The sequence below is a fragment of the Tigriopus californicus genome, chromosome 7 (assembly GCF_007210705.1).
Source record: "Tigriopus californicus strain San Diego chromosome 7, Tcal_SD_v2.1, whole genome shotgun sequence".
Taxonomy (NCBI): Eukaryota; Metazoa; Arthropoda; class Copepoda; order Harpacticoida; family Harpacticidae; genus Tigriopus; species Tigriopus californicus.
In genome coordinates this window covers 3,240,208-3,260,119 of record NC_081446.1, presented here as the reverse complement: position 1 = coordinate 3,260,119, position 19,912 = coordinate 3,240,208, and the positions used below count along the sequence as shown (strand labels likewise).

The 19,912-nt window shown below is 41.9% G+C and overlaps 3 protein-coding genes across 3 annotated transcripts; 1 reads left to right on the top strand and 2 right to left on the bottom strand.

Annotated features, from left to right (window-relative positions):
- Positions 1–2,285: 2,285 nt before the first annotated feature.
- Positions 2,286–4,149, bottom strand: LOC131884281 (cryptochrome DASH-like). The gene is made up of 2 exons (XM_059232001.1): positions 3,942–4,149; positions 2,286–3,812 (listed from the first exon to the last, which is right to left on the bottom strand). The coding sequence occupies exons 1-2, from the start codon at positions 4,077–4,079 to the stop codon at positions 2,346–2,348; spliced, it is 1,605 nt and encodes a 534-aa protein (XP_059087984.1). The 5' UTR covers positions 4,080–4,149; the 3' UTR covers positions 2,286–2,345.
- A 1,496-nt stretch (positions 4,150–5,645) lies between these two features.
- Positions 5,646–7,870, bottom strand: LOC131884278 (heat shock 70 kDa protein cognate 4-like). Its single transcript, XM_059231999.1, has one exon. It carries the CDS (start codon positions 7,737–7,739, stop codon positions 5,781–5,783), a length of 1,959 nt encoding a protein of 652 aa, XP_059087982.1. The 5' UTR covers positions 7,740–7,870; the 3' UTR covers positions 5,646–5,780.
- Positions 7,871–12,935: 5,065 nt separating this feature from the next.
- On the top strand, positions 12,936–15,722 carry LOC131884279 (uncharacterized). Its single transcript, XM_059232000.1, has 6 exons — positions 12,936–13,817; positions 14,304–14,437; positions 14,497–14,714; positions 14,792–14,866; positions 14,934–15,054; positions 15,343–15,722. The coding sequence occupies exons 1-6, from the start codon at positions 13,081–13,083 to the stop codon at positions 15,705–15,707; spliced, it is 1,650 nt and encodes a 549-aa protein (XP_059087983.1). The 5' UTR covers positions 12,936–13,080; the 3' UTR covers positions 15,708–15,722.
- Positions 15,723–19,912: the final 4,190 nt, after the last annotated feature.

Genomic DNA, 19,912 nt, shown 5'->3' with positions numbered 1-19,912 from the left:
GGCGCTGCAATTGCATGTTTTCCTCCCAGCTGTCGCTGGTGGAAAAAATGTTTCATTTATAGTCAAGCTACTTAGGACAACTATGGTGCAAATTTGAATTGTTGATGGCTCATCCAAATTCAGAGTAGAAACCCGTAATAGGACTCCTTGTCAAGCAAGTACTCTCGTCTAGTACGCTTCATAAAACGGGTTTTAAGTACGTTTTCCGACCACATTTTTAAAAACGAAATTTTGACTGCTGTACGGCCAAGGCGGATGTGGTTTTTATCATTCTACCACTCTTTCTACCTGTATATTTGTAAGATGCAAAATAAATTAAGATTTAAGAGGAATAGCAAACGTTTCACGATAATAATTCAACTTGCCTGAAGCGAGATTTAACGAAATATCTTTGTCCCATTTCCACCAGCGTCAGCTGACCTGAAAACATGGTCATGCGGTACAGCTCCTGCTGAACTTAAGCATTCTAGTTATGGTTTTCTATGCCATAACCGATGAAGATATCAGCGAAAAAAACAGGAGGTAAGTTGAGTAGAAAATTGACTCTTTAAACTAGCATGAACTTGTTTAGCTATGGCATCACTGAATATTCTTTGTGGTGAAAAAAAATTAGAAATATAGCGCGCCTACTTCGTTGACCTCCTCCTCGTGCTCAAGTAAGGTGAGAAGTCATGAAGTCATGGATATCTTCAACAGTGAACTCCTCAAAAGTTTCTCTTTAATTGGCGTTGCCCACATCATCTCGATTTATTTTGGGGGCCACTTGAGGCCAGCCGACATCCCCAAATACCTTTTCGCCTGCGGGATTGCCCACTTGGTCTACGCCATTGTTTTTTTGGTTGCTGCCGCGATCGCGTTCTGGATCTGAGGCAATAACAGACAAATCATTCGCCGTGACCTCAACATTATCATTCGCATCTTCGCCCTCATCCTCATAATCCAGTCTAATGCATCACACACCTCATTTTCCAAATAAGAAGGTAAAATACTCTTTAAAACCTGAATATTTAGCGGAAACATAAAATTTCAACAGGGATCCCCTTGTGAAAAATTGAAATGTGTCAGAATCGCTATTCCATAACTACTATCCTGCATATCATCCTACAGGACATAGCGACCACGTTGGACGACCTAAGATATGGCTTTGGTATTATGGGGTCACATCACCGATGGCCAGGAACCAGCCCCTCCAGGATGGGTGATTCCTGACCATCAAGTTGCCACCCCTATTGTCAGGGTGGGGAAATGGGTTCAGCTACCACAAGAAGTCACCTAAATCTTTAGCTTGAGCATGAAAATCTCACGCACGCCATCTATCTACCTGATTACCCACAATGTTGAAGGCCCTGCATGCCAATTAATTACCGTACCTAAATGACCTACCTCACACACGCCCACGTGCGGCAGTGCCTACTGACTGGCCCTCAATGAGTGGCTAGGATAAAAAATAACCTAAACCTTGGTATCAGGCGTCGCCAAAAAATAATTAGTGTTGTTGGAAACCTTCAAATCTTAAGATACCTGGGATCGCATTAGGACCCATATTGGGTCCTCCTAGCATTGTTTTATCTGAAATCCTTAAACCGTAGCTTTTTCTTTGCTTTGTTCATACACAAGTAAATAAGTCAAGATTTCCCCAAATGAGTTACTCAATGAAATATGTCGTTTTTTAGGCGTATCGAAAAATTGGCTACGGCATAGACCATAGATAAGATCACGACTTGCCTGGTTACTCGATAATTATTGTTACAAACTCTCGTGTTTTTGTAAAGCTTAGGGCAAGTAGAGGCGTCCTTGTTTAGGGTTATCCAGGTACAGAAGGTTGTATCTTCCAAAACTTGGTCAATCCAATTTACTAAATTAGGATCCCCAACCTACCGGGGAAGAGCAATTATGATCACCACCCCCTCTCCCAAAGGAAACCACCTCGATGAACACTAGGTGAACCAAAGATCCTCAATGAATGAGACTAGCATCAGTGAACAAGTTAACAGGTTTTCTCCAAGTTTTGCTTGACAAGACTGTCGCTATGTTCACTCGAATTTACCTTAAAGAGATGAAACAATTTTCCTGGAAGGTCATTAATAATATAGTGGAATTTTCCACACATGACTTTCAACCCGGGGATGGCTGTAGTTGAAACTTAACTACAAAATGGTTGCAAGAGCTCCCAAACTCTCCTTTTTAAACGTACTTCTCCCCTACCTTAACAATCAAAAGTGGTTAGTCTTGCCACACTTGACTTTGCTAACATTCCTTGGCCAAGAATCCCCGCTTGAACAGAATTGAGTCGTTCTATGAATCAGTGTATTCCTTTCGAAATGTTCATATTGTTGAACCATCAATCAGCTCTTGGTATGGCCGGATTTAAAATAGAAATCGATGCCTTTTTGCTGCCCACTCTTGGGTTTCGACCCTCGACCACGACCAGCCGCATTTCGGGGATCCTTAGGTTTCGCACTGGTTTTGTGGAAATGGCGACTCCATTCCGGTGCAGTGATGACTGGTGTCGGGTAGTCCACGCCCAATTCGAGGCCAATCGAACCCGATTCCTTCTCCGAAAGCGTCCACGGAACGTGGATCTTCCCTTGAGGCACTCGTTGCAACTCCGGGACCCAGGTCTGGACGAACTTGCCCTCGGGATCGTAATCCAGACCTTGCTTGATCATGTTGAATTTTCGGTTTTCCCGCGGGTCATTGCCGATGCCCGCAGAGTAGTTCCAATTGCCGTAGTTGCTGCAAACATCATGGTCCAGCAACAGAGATTCGAACCATTCAGCTCCCAATCGCCAGTCCAAATTGAGATCCTTGACCAAGAAACTGGCCACATTTTGCCGACCCCGGTTCGACATCCATCCCGTGTAAAGCAACTCCCGCATATTCGCGTCCACAAACGGGACCCCGGTTCGACCTTGGCACCACATTTGGAACAGAGTCTTGTTGGTCTGCCAAGGATAGGCTTTACCCATGATCCCACCCGGATAGAAGATGAGATCCGCATATTTCCATGACACAAACCGGAAGTAATCTCGCCAAATGAGCTCGAAAATGACCCAATAGGTCGACTGATTGGAGACGCGTTCAGCCTCGTATTCCTTGAGCTTGTGGTAGATATATCGGGGTGAGACCGAGCCATTGGCCAACCACGCACTGAATTTGGTGGAATATTCCGAGCCCAAAAGACCATTGCGGGTCTCCTTGTATTTAGCCACATTATCCGAGACCCAATAATATCGGTGGATGCGGTCCAAACCAGAAGTCTCACCTCCAGCAAATGGAAACGCCGATCGAGGGTCCGGGTAACTCCGACCAACCTCCACGGGTTCCACCTTCAAATCGGCAAGGCTCGGGATATCGCCCAATTTACCATTTTCCACCTGAGGTAAAGGTTTCCACGTGGGGCACTCGGCCGTGAGGCCTCGAACTTTGCATCGGGCTTCCACGGTCTTTCTGAATTGGGTGTAGGTGTCCGGAATGTCCTTCTTGGCGTAGGGCAGATCATCACGATGAAACAGGGTGGAGCCCCAGAATGTCTTGACTTGAATCTTGGCGGCTTGGCAGATCTTGACGATGGACGATTCGACTTGGATCTCTTCGGAACACACCTCTTTTTGGAACACTACGCTAGACACGGGTGCGATGGACTGGGAACACTGATTGATAAGCTCCTGAATGGCTACCGAGGGCTTTTCATGGCGAACGATCAGATTGGAACCATGTTTCTGAAGAGAGTGTCGCAAATCTGTCAAAGATTCCAAAAGAAACTTGCTCCGATGAAAACCAGTTTTGGGGAATCCGAAGTGATAGGTTCCCTAAAATATAAGATATGACATGATTGTAGATTTGGTCCAGCTGTCATCTCAAGGTTCACTTTTTAACGACCATAGATTATAGGTGCATAGTTGGTGAGACATAGGCAACATTGAGGAATTCTGATGTACCTTAAAATGCTCTGGATCCAAACAATACAACGGCAGTACGAAGTCAAAGTGCTGATGAGCCCAACTCAAACATTCATTGTCATGAATACGGAGATCATTCCGGAAGAAACAGATCACAGTTCGAAGTTTATTCGACATTTTAGTCGACTTTTAAACTAACAGACCTGGAACAGTGCTGCTACGTCCGTGGTCCCTGAACCTGCCAGACTAGCTCTTGAAATATGCCAGATCAAAGTCGGAATATGCCAGAAAACATGCCCCAAAGCGAAAACCATCCCTTATCGACAACTATCTGTAACCTGTTGAGGTTGTCATCATAAACCAGCTTGAATCACCATAAAAGCTGACCTCTTGCAGTAATATGTCATGATTTAGAGCATGTTTTTACTCCTTATTTTAAGTTGTTATGGGACTTTGGGAACAGTATAGGGTATCAATCAAAATCGTAATCAGGGTTGTAACGCTAAGCTACCTGCTAAGAGCTAGAGATAATGATCAAGAGTTATAATGTTTTACTAATTCCATCAACACTCCAAAATGAGTTTATTGGTCGGGATCATAGATAACTTTATATATAGATCGATCAACGGCACTGCGTTCGCAAGTGTTCGTCTCAGCTGTCGCTGGTGGGCAAAATGTTCCATTCATAATCAAAATTTCCCTAAGGAAACTGTGGTACAAATTTGAATCGTCGATGGCTCGTCCAAATTCTCAGTAGAACTCCCTAATACGACTCCTTGTCATAAAACGGGTTTGAGCAAGCTGTCTGACCCATATTTTTAAGAGCGAAATTTTGAAGGGGTTAAAATGGGGCTCAAGTTAAAGTTTTCATCCATGTGGTGGAAATGCTTAACTGAAACGCAAGGAACAAGCCTGGGTTCAGGCAGACCTCCAGAGGTGTCAGAATTACCTTGATTACATAAAGGTGCAATCATATTGCCCCCTTTCAAGCACACTGTTGCCAGATTGAAGCAAAATTTCGAAGGCCTCATCCTAGTGTTGCGATTTCGGATCCGATTTGTTGCACTTTTGAGATGCATTGCTAAACAAAATAGCTCTTAGAATATACCAGAAAGCATGCCAGATTCGAAAAATATGCCATTCTCACTTGTCCATGCCAGAGGGGTTCTAAATATGCCAGATGTTCATTTTTTTGGCATGCAAATATCCCATCTGACAGCACTGATCTGGAACGTGTAGCGATTGTTGTGATGTTGATATATCGAGGTTGAGAGACATTACCGAAGAGTCGCTCTTGTATAACTCTTACTTACCGCCAAACCTGCTCAGGGCGCGTATATCCCGATACTCTTTAACTACTGATGGGATCAAACCAATAATCACCGGAGGTTGCAACAAGGGCAATTGCATTTTCAGTGGCAAATGGCATCCCTGGGTGAAGATCGGAAACCTATTAGTCACAAAAAGTAACCCGGATATTTTTTTTCTCAACGAGCTACCTTTTTGGTCAAACTGAGCCATTAAGGTGCGTTGAAAACGGCGGTGCTTTGCGTTTCCGACTTCAAAATCTCATTGGTCCCATCACTTCTCTTAAATACCAATTTAATATTCAGGGGAGCTTACAAGTAGGGCTGCCAATTCACAATTTCTATGGCATATGACAATGGTGGAACTGTTACTTTTGAAACATGTTCACCATCAAATAAGATACCAATTACTAATAAGTGTTCGTAGTATACCGCATTCGAGTCATAAAACTGTCTTTATTTTTCCAACATCTCGATACCAAGATTTGTAAAAATGCGTGTTATTTTGACAAATACAGGGACTAATTCCTTTAGTTATGCAACACCAGAACATTGGGAGTGCACGGGACTTTTAATCGACCTCTTCAACGGTAGGTCCAGCACCGGCGCCGGGAGCGCCACCTGCCCCAGGCATGCCTCCGGGCATACCACCGGGCATACCGCCTGGCATACCTCCGGGTGCGCCACCAGCGGCTTGGTACAATTTGGTGATAATGGGGTTGCACACGCTCTCGAGGTCCTTCAACTTGTCGGCGAATTCGTCCTTCTCGGCAGTCTGGTTGGCGTCCAACCATTTGATGGCTTCATCACACTTGTCATTGATAACCTTGCGATCGGTCTCTTCAATCTTGTCCTTGAACTTCTCGTCCTCGACAGTTGACTTCATGTTGAAGCAGTAAGATTCGAGGTTGTTCTTGGCGGCAATCCTCTCCTTTTGCGAGTCATCGTCAGCCTTGTATTTCTCGGCGTCAGACACCATCTTCTCGATCTCCTCCTTGGAGAGACGACCCTTGTCGTTGGTGATGGTGATCTTCTCTTGCTTGCCAGAAGACTTGTCTTGGGCCGACACGTTCAAGATACCGTTGGCGTCAATGTCGAACGTGACCTCAATTTGGGGCACGCCACGGGGCGCCGGGGGGATGCCAGTCAAGTCAAACTTGCCCAACAAATGGTTGTCCTTGGTCATGGCACGTTCACCCTCGTACACCTGAATGGTGACGGCGGGTTGGTTGTCGGAGTAGGTGGTGAAGGTCTGGGTTTGCTTGGTGGGGATGGTGGTGTTTCGCTTGATGAGGGAGGTCATGACCCCACCGGCAGTCTCAATACCCAAAGACAGAGGAGCCACGTCCAATAGAAGCAGATCGCTCACAGCCTCAGAGGTGTCGCCGGTCAAAATGGCGGCTTGGACGGCGGCACCATAAGCCACAGCCTCATCAGGGTTGATTGACTTATTGAGTTCCTTGCCATTGAAGAAGTCTTGCAACAACTTTTGAATCTTGGGGATACGGGTAGAACCACCCACCAAGACAATGTCATGAATGGCAGACTTGTCCATCTTGGCATCGCGGAGAGATTTCTCCACCGGCTCCAAAGTGCCTCGGAAGAGATCAGCGCACAACTCCTCGAAACGGGCCCGGGTGATGGAAGTGTAGAAATCCACACCCTCGAAGAGCGAGTCGATCTCAATGTTGGCTTGGGCCGAGGCCGAAAGGGTCCGCTTAGCTCTCTCGCAAGCGGTCCTCAACCGCCGAACGGCGCGCTTGTTGCTAGTGATGTCTTTCTTGTGCTTGCGTTGGAATTCCTTGACGAAATGGTCCACCAATCGGTTGTCGAAATCTTCACCGCCCAAATGCGTGTCTCCAGCCGTCGATTTGACCTCGAAGATGCCATCTTCAATGGTCAAAATGGACACATCAAAGGTTCCACCACCCAAATCGAAGATCAAGACATTGCTCTCCTTGCCAGAGCCCTTCTTCTTGTCCAAGCCATAAGCGATGGCAGCCGCCGTGGGTTCGTTGATGATTCGCAAAACGTTCATGCCCGATATGACGCCGGCATCCTTGGTCGCTTGACGTTGAGAATCATTGAAATAAGCCGGCACGGTCACCACCGCATCCTTGACCGTCGTACCCAAATAAGCCTCGGCCGTCTCCTTCATCTTGACCAACACCATCGAAGAGATCTCTTCTGGGGTGAAGGTCTTCTCCTCGCATTTATACTCCACCTTGATCTTAGGCTTGCTGCCATCGTCCACCACGGTGAAAGGCCAATGTTTCATGTCCCTTTGAACCGTGCTGTCGTTGAACTTGCGTCCAATCAAACGCTTGGCATCAAAAATCGTGTTGGTGGGGTTCATGGCCACCTGATTCTTGGCCGCATCACCGATGAGACGCTCGGTATCGGTAAATGCCACATAGGAAGGCGTGGTCCGGTTACCCTGATCGTTGGCAATGATCTCCACTTTGCCGTGTTGGAACACGCCCACACAAGAGTAGGTGGTACCTAAATCGATTCCCACAGCTTTGGCCATGATGCTAGAGTGAGGATGGCTGGGTTTTTCGAACGGATGAGACAGATATTTTCGGATTGGCAAGTCTGTCCGTACACTTGGCAGATCTCTGAACGAGTGACGGAAGATTGAAATGGGAACAGTTAAGAGAGCTTGAGAGAACCTTCTAGATCTGATCGACCGATGCCGATTTCAGGGATAAGAGATGAGTCATTGAGAAAAAAAAAGGAGCGTGGGATTAACTAAGAAGGAGAATGGGAAGTTTGAAATAGAACATGATGGCTGGTTTTTGAGGTTTAGTATGGATTTGGATGGTGGAAAAAAGGTTGATGGGGTTGGAGAAGGAATAGTTTGGCTTTTATGAGACCCTGAAACGGTTCTTTGGCAGACGAGTCCCCTTGGAACATTCTGGAAACATCTCCCACACGCTGGGTGAAAGAACATATTTCAGCGATGCCGTTGCTTCATGTTGGCGACCAATTATTGATGTGGGATCCCACACGTACGCCTAATGTCCACGACAAAGCCCCTCTGTTAAACATTCAAGATATACCTGCAACAAAGTTAAGTGTGCCACCCATCTGTAAGAATTCCCCATTTGTTATGACATTTCGTGCAAAGTTCATGGCAAAGAAATGGCATATGTTGGCTTGATGCTGGCAACTCTAGCTGGTAGCATTTGTCCTCCCGGTCCTCCTCCCGTCAAACTTTTCTTGGCCATCTTCCTTTCAAGCCCACTCTGTGCACAAACACGCGGTCGATAATTCGAGGATTAACGACCTCGTGGGCAGTGATGCAGTAAACGAATTTTGTTATTTTCGAGTATTCTTTTCGGGTTTTACGCCGATAAAAGGGTAGTAAATTCTTTTCAAGTCATAATGGATTCAATATTTAATCACTCATTGAATTCGCCGCTGCAGGGTACTCTTGAATGAAAGGTTGTTCTGGGGGGATTATAAAAATCTATCTAATTTTCGTTCACAAAGGATCTCCTATTAAGTGGAATCGTCGAAGAGAGCAAGGTAGCCGGTTATAGAGGGCTGGTGCTCAGTTTAGTACAAAGACCAACTTTTTCTATAATGGGTTGAAAATAACATGTAATACCGCTTCTATCACTAACGCTATATTCTATTCCGGGGTGAGGGAAAAACACTTCGAACTACGCCAAATGATACAATTTTAAGGATTTTAGCCAGTCCCGATGGGTGAAGCGTTTCGTACCTGCAATAAGTCTTGTATAATTTATTCGCATTTTTCCAAGTTTGATAAGAAAAATGTATTAGGTTGAAGCACAATGCTATCGATCGAACTAGCATGTTTCAAGGTCGAGGAGTGAAGTATTTAACACTTATTTGTTTTATTTAACCGTGGATGAAGATCTACTATTCAAGAGTCGAATGTGCTTGATTGCAATGGCTTCACATTAGCAAATAAAGAAGAAAGCCAATTTGCCCGTTATGACTTTAGCAAAGAAAATAACATGATCTTTTCCAATACATCAACTAAATGCAAGATTGGAAGGATCCTCAACTCCTCAAGTCGATATTTTCTACCATAATGAACGTTGAAGAAAAACACCCACTCAACAACCAATGAAGACCAGAGAGCGCAATGATAACCAATATCATGTGAGCAAATTAATATTATCTTTTTCAGGGGTTCCTGTTTGGCCTTTGAACGAGTCCTAAAAATATGACCAAATTTCTGATCACTCTAGGATTTCTAATGTAGCGACAAATGCCATGACTTGAGTCCCTGAAGTCTATCTGATCCATACGAAGTTCGCAAATGATTCTCCAATCGTTTTCCATAAAAGCCCATAAGGTTGCCAGGTGGCGAGAACATGAGCAGTTCTTATGTCAAAAGTCGAGAGACTCATTTCCCGATCCTTTTTGGCACGAAAAGGCTTTTGGGACTTGAGTGCAAGTCCTTATTTCGACGGCCAATAAGTGCATGGTACTTGAGCAATGAGTTCAGGACGCGTTTAATTTCTCAATATTGAGTCACCTAAAGGGGCTTATGAGTCCTTACCTTTAGCGAAAAAGTATATAGGCTCTCTTACTTCGAAATGTAATCTCCTATGGTTATATTCTAAAGGAGGGATTCAAAAATTTTGATTTGATTTATCTTTGAAATTGACATGCAACCCATCTTAAACAACAACGAATTCTTACTTAAGCTCTGCTCTGGGATCAATAACGTCAACGTATTCCCTACCAATATTAGAGGCCAGTAAATGAAACATTGGAGGAACCCGAAAACGGAGGACTTCATTGTTTCAACCGACCTTGATTCTCGAGGGCTTGAACGGTCCCGCAAAATGCACATTGAGCCTCTTCGGTCACTAATATTGACCCTTAGTCCTGGGTTGGGACAAAGCAAATGTATACATTGTCAGATACCTTTCGTACTCTCTGAATACTGTACAATCCCAGCCAACTGTATGGAAGTACACAGGATATTTTGCTGCCCGTGAATTCATGCTCGATTTTCGCTTCCTAAAAGACAACATAAGAGTTATGGACTTCTCTATGCACAAACACCCAAAACCCAGCAATCGCCCGTTTCAAAAGAGGAATTGCGAAAACCAATAGGAACATCTATTTCTGCTAAATAGATTTTTTTTTCTCTGATAAGAAGCGCCCAGGGCTTTACAACCTGACAACCTGACAAGTACAAATACAACCTCTCCCAATACAAGAGCTCTCTCATTCCCTCAATGTTCCTGAAACATTTATGGACCTGTTCAACTTTTTGCAAACCTGCAGAACTCATAGGAGCCCAAATGGGTGAAGCATATTCAAGATGTGGCTGAACAATTGATTTGTACAGAATTAGCATCGTGATACCATTTCTAAATTTAAATCTGCGATGTATCGACTTTACCCACATTCAGCTGGATATTCCCATCGAACTTCGTTATTTTGGAGGACCACACTTAAATCCTTCATGGACGAGGCTTGCTGAATATCTGCGCATTTGTCAAAAAACATCATTCAGGACCTTATAAAACTTATTTCTGGCCTCATCCATGTATAAACATCTTGAGTGCATGAGGATCAAAATGCGGCCCTTTGATTGAATGGCTTTAGCCAGGTTGAGTTTAAAGCCTCTTATAAGCTTTTTTACTACGCAGTGTCAGATTAGTGCTGAAGTGATTCCAGACTTGAATCGGAATGCAAAAGCGTATGTAATGCCAACTTCAAAAAATCAGCTTAACTTGTTACAATTATCAATTCCGCCATTGACTTACTCAAAGATATATAACTTACCTGGTTCCCCATTCGACTCTGGTTCTACAATAATAATATTTTTTAGCAAAGTTTCTTTTATCCCTTGAGTGTTAGGGTACGTTAAAGAAATACTTTTTGCACATTAAATTGTCATAAAAATGTAATACAAACCTTGATACATCTAAAAGATCATGAACAGGGCAAGGAAACACCTTGCATTCTTTGTCGAGAGGAAAAGCAAGATTGTTGGCTTTTTACTCTTCAAATGGCTCAAATAAACTTCTCCTGAGTTCAAAGCCTAAATTCAAACCAATGCCTAACATTGGTTTTTGCAAATCATCCAGCTTTCTTTCTCAACGCACAAATGCAATATGTATTCCTCTCCATAATCATCAACAACAACCTCGCACTATGTATTGTGCATTGCGGCAATCATTTAGCCAGGGATCGGAAAAATAGTTTGTGATTTTGGTCAGAATAGTTGTTACTGGTTTATGAAAATCAGGAAAAATAAGTTGCGAAAACGTAAAAATAATAATATTAAAATTGGTGACCTTAGGCACTTCTTGTGCGGCAACGATATCGCTTTCATGGCACGTCACGAGCGAGTGGTTTATTTAACAATCTTCCCGCTTTGTTTGGGCTGTCTGACGTTGAAAATAAGGGCCTCATGAAAGCTTGGGGTTAAAGGTTGTAGCATGTTAGCTCAATTTCCTTATTGCATATTGTTAGATGGCGTGAAGGAAGTGGGTGAGCCCTTCGATGTGTGTCCATCATCGAACCATTATTGAGTGGAGTACTTCATGCAAAAACAGAGAACCCCATAACAGCAGACCTTGCCAAGGGCAAAGGAAGATTTGGGATTGCAGGAGTAGTCTTCAGATGTCCAAAATGCAGAGGGTTACCAAACTCTTTTAGACTAAACCTGGATCGTTCATTGTTTTCAATTTGTTTTATTCTCTTTTGTCCACTTTTGTCCATTTTTGTCCTCTTTTTTGTCCGTTTTGGTCCAAAAGTCTAGCTGATTCCCGAAATTGCCCCTCCCTTCCCTGACGTCACCGTTCAATGTAAACAAGTGTCACGTGACTTCAAAACCAAAAAGTAGAACGGACATCGTCTCTGAATCTTTTGTTATGATTGACACCTGAAAAGATCATAATTCATTAACTTGATTTTTATGAGATAAAAGGTGAAAACACAACAGAACACAGAAACAAGTCAGGATAGGATTTGTTAATACTTTATCATATTGATTGGCACTTTGAATTTGCCAAGGGCCAAATATAGTCTTGAAAGGATCAGACCAATAAGGGTTCTACCTTATTAGCTACCTTTTTTTTTACACATGTTGCCAAAAATTGTCGTTAGATTTGATTGTTGTCAAGTAAAGTTTGTCAATTTGATTTTACTACCAAATATGTTTGTCTTTCAGTATTGTTAAGCTGTATAGTTCTACATCAAAAAGATAGCTTCTGGATTCATTTGGGAATTACAAAAAATCATGACATTTCTCTTTCAAAACATTGCTCATATGTAATGGTCCATAAGTTAGCCAAAATTGTGATAAGCTTTTGTGATTACACATCCCGTTGCCCCAAGAAAGGTTCAAGTTTGTTTCCAGGTCAGGGACATGATTAAGGTGATCCTTAGCAATGTCACATGTGGTGTTTCCCTCATCATGCATCCCCTACTCTTATGTCCGTTTCCATTTTCCTGCCTATTAATCCTTGTCATGAAATGGGATTTGGATGAATTCGTGTCAAGCTTGGATGTCTTCATGAACTTGAGAAATGCTAATGCTGCATTTGGTCGTGCAATCAATTATTTTCTTCGGGAAAACGAATGGGAACTGTAATCTATTACCTTTTTTTGGAACGACTTAAGCGCCGAGAACAAGTGTGTCCTGATTGTTACTTCTGGATCTCTCTCTATTGCGCTTTTTGTATACATTTATTTTTTGAATCACTGATGTTGGTGTGTTTTCTCTATCAAAACAAAACATTACAGAAAGTCTCTGTAGTGTCAGGACCTAGCGGCCACCAATCTAGTTCCTACTTCTCCTATCCCATGTTCCATGTTCAATTGACCAGGAGACCTACTCAGGCTCGGTTGGCCTTGAATTCAAGGCCATGGTTAACTGGTGCGCTGTGCCGTTTTGTAGGAATCAGGCATCCATAGGATTTCCCAAAGACCCATTGCTTCGAAAAGCCTGGTGCATCGCCATTCGCCGGGTCCATCCCATCCGAAAAACCCTTTGGAAGCCATCCTATCACCACAAAATTTGCCGCAGCCATTTCTTGCCCACCGACTTTAATGCCTCAAAAAGATTTCAAAGCGGGATTTCCACCCACAGCGAATGCTGGCGCCTCAAACCCGAGGCCATTCCATCCATCTTTCGCTTCCCCACCAAGTCGACCTCAACGGAGGTCAGATCCAAAGCGGCCAAAGCCTCTCGAACCCAAAGGTCCCTCCAGCCCGGCCAAAGCAGGCTTTTGGGCCCCCCGAATAATACAAAATCAGCGGACAATCAGCATGATGCCCTCGGGTGGGACCATAACTACAGCCACTTTTTGGACGAACCTATCCAGCATGATCCATGTGGGGAGGGCCTTGATGTTATCGATCCGTTGGGTGATCCTAAGATAACCACGGCTGGACAGATCAGTCCTGAGCCTCATGAGGAGGAAGCCCAAACCTTGTGGCCCAGTCCCATGGATCCATTATTAGTATTACTACCCTCTGCCGAAGCCACGACTCCAGGGCCAGATCTGTGCCTCAATGCTCCCATTAATGTCAGTTGTGAGACTGGGGTCAAGAGCGAGCCTGAGTCTTGGACGGTGGAGGAAAAACCCCACGACCCAATAGAGTGAGTGCAACTAAACTTTACTGGACATGCATCAAAAAGGTGTTTTTTGATGACAAAGATACTCCTCTTATTCTTTATGGATGTTTTGAGTACCGCCTTTTATTATTGTGTCACGTACGGTTATGAATCACAAGCGGGACCTTATTTGATAATGTTGGTTAAAATCTAATCAAACTCGGATTGGAGCCCGCACAACGTTAGAGAATGCAGAAAAATGACTAAGTTTGTGGATAACGCCATATCTTCTTTGAAAGTCCTGTATTACCATCGTCAAAATGGGTTCCATTGGGTGTTAAAATATGCAAAAGCGTATTCCCAAAAAATTGAAACAAAGGACATATCTTGTTAACAGTTGATATTTGAAAAGGATGTAAGATTATGACCAAGATTCCGTGATGGAAAACCACTAGTCGAAGATTTGGACGTTTAGGATATGTGCCGTTATTATGTGATGAAGTGTCTTCTACGATATTGTTCTATTTCTAGAATCCAAGAGCTTCCAATACAAGGACGAAGATTTGGGATTGACGAAATGCGTTCGAAACCCAGCACTCTTCTATATTATAGTGGATTTCAATCCTACGACCTTTTTTGCCAGTTCATAGCCCAGTTAGGTCCAGGTATGGCACTTATAAATCCCCTTCAATGCTTGCCATGTATAGTCACTTTATTGTTTTAGATCTTAATCATCTGCGTCACCCACTTGTCAAACTTTCCATTCAAGACGAGTTTCTTCTAACAGTGATGAAACTGCGCCAAAACAAGGATTATTTCGAGCTGGCTGTTTTTTTTGATATTGATGAATCCGTGGCCGAGGAGATCTTTCACACTTGGCTTGGATTCATGTTTAAGGAGCTTCAAAAAGAAGACACTTGGCAGGGTGTGAAGGTAGTTCGAGTAAGCTTCCATCGACAACGGTTTCATTTGGTGTAGACTAGACGTTCTTCATTACCTACATTATTGCGTGTTTCCAGGCTGTTATCCCACGTCGTGAAAGTTCACTGACAATCAAAGATGAAGCTAATTCGAAACCACGGGCCAAAACCATGGTGAGTACATTGTGAAAAAATTGTTTGTCAGTCGCAACATATATTTTTTTTTCTTTCACTTCATCAGAACAATCCTTCTAATCCGACCCTGAAAGTCATGTTGGGTATCAATTCCGAAGGTTTAGTGACACATACCTCAGGCATTCAAAATGGCTTCGAATCCGATCATCAATTGATGGACAGGGTTGGTAAGTGAACTTTAACTATTACAATAGTATTCTTTTTTTTTCTCATCTCCAATCATCACATTTTAAATGAATAAACTCTTACCTGAAGGCAAAAATGAGTGGCTTATCTAAACTTTGCCTTTACGATCTTATGGTATTACTCCTAAGGTTTTTTCACCCTTGAAAAAAAGTTTAGTCAATCTTTTAACCAATCATAACTATCAATGTCAGAAAACCAATGGAAAATAATATGCGGATGTGCTGACTCCGAAACACGCCAAAAGTCTGACTTAAACTATTTTGCTTTAGATTCTCGGTGTCCATCCAACATTGTGGAAAAATCGTACAATATTACAGGAGACAAATTAATCAGTGTGAAATATTGCCTTGGTGAGAAAGAAGGAAAAATTCACCCTCCTGTGCTATTCAAAAACTTTCCCAAGCGCAATTTTCGATTGAACAAGGACTCTCGGAGGGTGGTTATTGGCCTTGACAGGACCAACAAAGATCGGCAGAGGAAAAACTCGCTTCAGAAACATATTGACAAAGTGACGGACCTTTCCAAGGCATTCAAAATTCTTTCTCAAGGATTGAAGTCGTTCAGTTTAGAAAACGGCAATCAGATAATATTTGTGTGTTACGCAATTTGCAATTTTATTTTGAATAAAATATAAAGTTGCAATATTGAATCCTCATTTAATTTAATAATCTAATGGGTATGATTGTTTTCTTGTTGCCAACCGTGGATATCGTAGATGTGACCTTTGTACATTTTAGTACTCTAAGGATAAACAGACGTAAAACTGACAATATGTGCTAAGATGCCAGGCCTTATCAAGGTATCATTCCGTGCGGAAAGTGTTGTATACGCTCTCTGACCAGCGATGGCAAAATTCGACTTTCAAGGAATTTCTGCCACTTTCTGCCACCATTTTCTGCTACCTGGTCAAAAATGGCTTTTAATGATTTATCATCCCTATCTCTAATCCATTGTCTGTTCCACATACTCTTGTGTACAGGACTTTTCAAATCCCGCATTGGCAAAACTCAACATTGCACATATTTACGACATTTGCATACTATGAAGCCGCTTCTCTAAGGAACAAAATACTTGACATGTATGCCATGCTTGGCGAACCATAGAGTTGGTAAATGAAAGTAGATTGGCCATGTTCAGCGCTTTTGGGAACTCATTTTGATTTTAAGTTTGGCGCATCAGGTAAGCAAATTCCAGAGCCAATATTGGCGAAAAATTGACGAGAAATTGTAAATTCATACCGTCTGGTCCTGGAGAACTAAATATCGTTTATTAGCGAATAGTGAAAAACGCGTCATGGTCCATCACCAAGAAGTCTGGTGACCTCCGCAACCTCAGTTTCATAAGTAAGTTACTATATTTCCATAATGATTGAAAATAGGTATCTTTGGTCGCTCAGCATATTTATGAGGCATAGAAGTGGGGAAAATTGATGATGTCACCACAATTGCTTAGGATGATTATTTTTGAATAATTCGTGTCTTCGTTTAGGTAGTTGATATTTGGGCTTGAGGGACGGCTTTTCTGGTATTTCATTTTCAGCATACTTGCTCAAAAGTCAAAGCTTTTCACTCACCAGATGCTTTTATTGCGGATTTCTGCTTTACGTACGTAGAAGAGAAATCGAGCCTTGTTTTGTTTGGAACTTTAGAGTGGAACTAACCTGCGGTCTGACAAAAGTGAATTTGAATCAGATAACAAAGAATAAGTTCTGGTTGAGATTATCTCTAAATTAATTTCATAGGTGGGACAAATCAACACAGAGGGTCGAATTGGGTCATTAAGACATTTCGTACTTTCAAGCTCGGACTTGCTTGGCGGTGACAAGATGTGATCGATTATTTTTCAACCCCACGGCAATATTAACAAACCATGACGGCAATTTGAGCGTATAGATATGGACTTCAAAGACTTACAACTCATCCAATGCCAAGAATTCTGCTTGCCTCATTCCAGTGGAATGCAAACCTCTCGTATTGGTGAAGTTATTTCGTTAATGATCTTCAGAATTCTATTTTTTGGGAATCCCGGTCACTGTTTTGATTGAATAGATTGATTATCCTTGAGATAGCGTATATATTTGAAATCAAATCAATATTAGCTTCTCAAAAGATCCAAAGACATGTTGCATTGGGGCCCAGCAATCCAACATTATTTGTAAGCAAATTGCTCCTATAATCCCTCAATGATACAGGGCAAGAGCTAATTCTCAGACCCCTATAAAAACTTGAGTTTAGCTAAGCCACTTTTTTGTCAATTGCCAAACACAATTTGACCTCGGAAATGGTTCTTTATACACATTTGAGTGCCACTTCGACATTGCCCAATTGCCCAACCACTTCAACGTGATTCTTTCATTCCAATCATTATAATTTCCAGATATTTTGGACACTTCAGTTATTCCTCTTGTTTCAGCAATAAGGATTGTTATTTTTATAGATACTTATCTCCCACCCACGAGGACTTGGTTACATAAATTCAGTTCTATTCACAACAAATACCTGTCGTCTCACAAGGACACATGCCTGCTTTCTCATACCAATACATACTAATCTGACCGAAATCCGAAATAGTCTCGTTTATTCGTGTAGTCGGGAGTCGGGACATTCAGTTGGCTGTCAAAGAGTGATAGACTTTCAGCCTTGTTTCGCATCCTAAAGTCATTAAGGGTTGGCCACCACAAAAATAAGCCAATCATGTGAACCTCTCACTCGACATCTTTCACACACGGCTAAGGGGTAAGGGTGCATGTTACAAGGACATTATTGTACAGTGTAAAAACAACACTTGTTTATGACTTGGCATGCTTGTCCCACTGAGATATTTTACTCACACTATAGATTTAGACAACGTTGTCCCTGGGCTATAATGATTAATTTCAATTCAAAGACAGCCTGCAAATCACAAGAATCACGGTATACGGAGGAAAATTAAGTTTGCTTATCAAGGTTCGCAAGATGAATGTGGTTCTCAGAGTCGGAACGGAAACGAAAACATCGATACAAAATCTGCGGCCCACAGTGGACTAGTAATTCTAGTATGTTTGGTTTTCCCAGTTTAACTTTTAGTCAGGAACCTCGATAGTCAAGTATTGTTAACTGATTAGACCTTTTCTCTGACGCAAAATATGTTCAAAAAGCTCAATGAGCAAAACGTGGACCGATTAAAAAAGGTTTTCTCTTAAGATGGAATTCGAATCCATGACCTCTGGAGAACCGTGTCGTGACTCTGTTGGGTATATTAGACCACTCAGCTACCATGGTTCACATTCTAATTCTTACCTGAAGTCCATTCGTTTTTCATTATCGGTCAAATTGGAGCCACAATATTACAACATTGCAACATGATTACTTTTTGAATAATTGGCAAAGTATTTTGATAGTTTTATCTTTGCTAAGTTTTATTTTATCTTCTCTCAAGAGCTTATAGCTAATATATATGTTCTTTTTTTTTAATTTTTGCTAATTTTTATCAACCCTAGAATGTCTTGAAACCATGTATTAGGTATCAAAAGCATGATAATTCGCTTTTCACGAAATAGATAAGTGTTCATATGCCGGACTCCATTACTATTCTCTTTTGCCATTTCATAACAACTTTGGTATATCTTGAGACCATAAACATAATGTCTGGCTTTTTATGAACAAAATAATGGTTTACATGCAAGGGTCCTTTAATACGCTCCTTGTTCTTCAGGGTTGTTTGTCCTCCCGTAGACAAAGCAGAGGGCGCTGTTCAACACGCTGAAAATCTCTTTTATACATAGAAGATGCGTGTATCTTTTAACAAAGTTTCAAACCATATATTGCATTCTAGACGCCAGTTTGTACCATGAGGGGGACCTGATTTCTTGCAGAGCTAGATGAGAAAGTACGAGATCACTTCAAATTTTAATTCGTTATGACTTCCTAATAATTTGAATGAACAATTGAAGATCTGCCTTTCGCTTGGTAAAATGGCATTCTTCGGACAACTTGAACCTCTCTGAAGCTTTTTAGACGTTAAGCGCGATCAAATATTTGTTGAATGCATGAGGCACTTTTTTTTGAGTATTTTTCTACTTCCATTACGTAATGACCTACGTATTTGAAGCAAAACAAGGCAAGCGAGAATTGAAAAAAGGTTTTAAAAAAATTAGCAATGCAAAGGTGATTAAAAGCAAATGTTTTTGGGTGATTATTGATTACTTGTCTTCTATGAGAACGGTCAGTAATTAGAAATGAAATAAAACAGTAATTGTCGACATGAGAATTTTCTTGTAAAATTTCGTTAATGGAACTCGCATTTTTGATTTCACAAAGTGAAGAATTTGGATAACTACGATCACAATGATGATATCTATTGTAGGTACTTTATTCTCTCAAAAGCCTTGGCGTTTTTCAACAAGCACTCAAATCAACGGCATTTCATGAAATTTACTTTTTTTTTTCGTTTAATGTCAAGGTTTCATATGTACGTATGTAGGTTATGTGGAACTGTGCCCTAAATGTTGCATCCATCGAGTTCCTGATTAGAATTTTTCTCGATTGTGAAATACTCGACGTACCAATGTATTGATGTAGCGCAAGTTTGTAAATTTGGCATAATCATCAAAGGCTTCACTTTTGAAAGCATCAGGTTAGCTAATTATCCCTCTAGCATGATGTGAAAATGTTTGAGACTAATCTCAAGCCAGAAATATATAAACAACTGAAAAATAGCTAAAAAAGGAGTCGGTTTAGTCAGGGAGTTTAGTTTATTTGATCTGGAAGAGGTGATCAACTATATTGAAGGTTAGGTTGTGATCGACTACTCGTACATTTTTCTCAAGCAAGAGACCAAAATGAATGATTGACACAAGGT

Bases quoted from the DNA above. Each gene is read 5' to 3' on its own strand.
- LOC131884278 (XM_059231999.1), bottom strand. From the start codon at position 7,739: ATGGCCAAAGCTGTGGGAATCGATTTAGGTACCACCTACTCTTGTGTG.
- LOC131884281 (XM_059232001.1), bottom strand. From the start codon at position 4,079: ATGTCGAATAAACTTCGAACTGTGATCTGTTTCTTCCGGAATGATCTC. The intron at 3,813-3,941 runs GTACATCAGAAT...CTTATATTTTAG, and splicing joins TGGATCCAGAGCATTTTAAG to GGAACCTATCACTTCGGATT.
- LOC131884279 (XM_059232000.1), top strand. From the start codon at position 13,081: ATGGTTAACTGGTGCGCTGTGCCGTTTTGTAGGAATCAGGCATCCATA. The intron at 13,818-14,303 runs GTGAGTGCAACT...TTCTATTTCTAG, and splicing joins AAACCCCACGACCCAATAGA to AATCCAAGAGCTTCCAATAC. The intron at 14,715-14,791 runs GTAAGCTTCCAT...GCGTGTTTCCAG, and splicing joins AGGGTGTGAAGGTAGTTCGA to GCTGTTATCCCACGTCGTGA.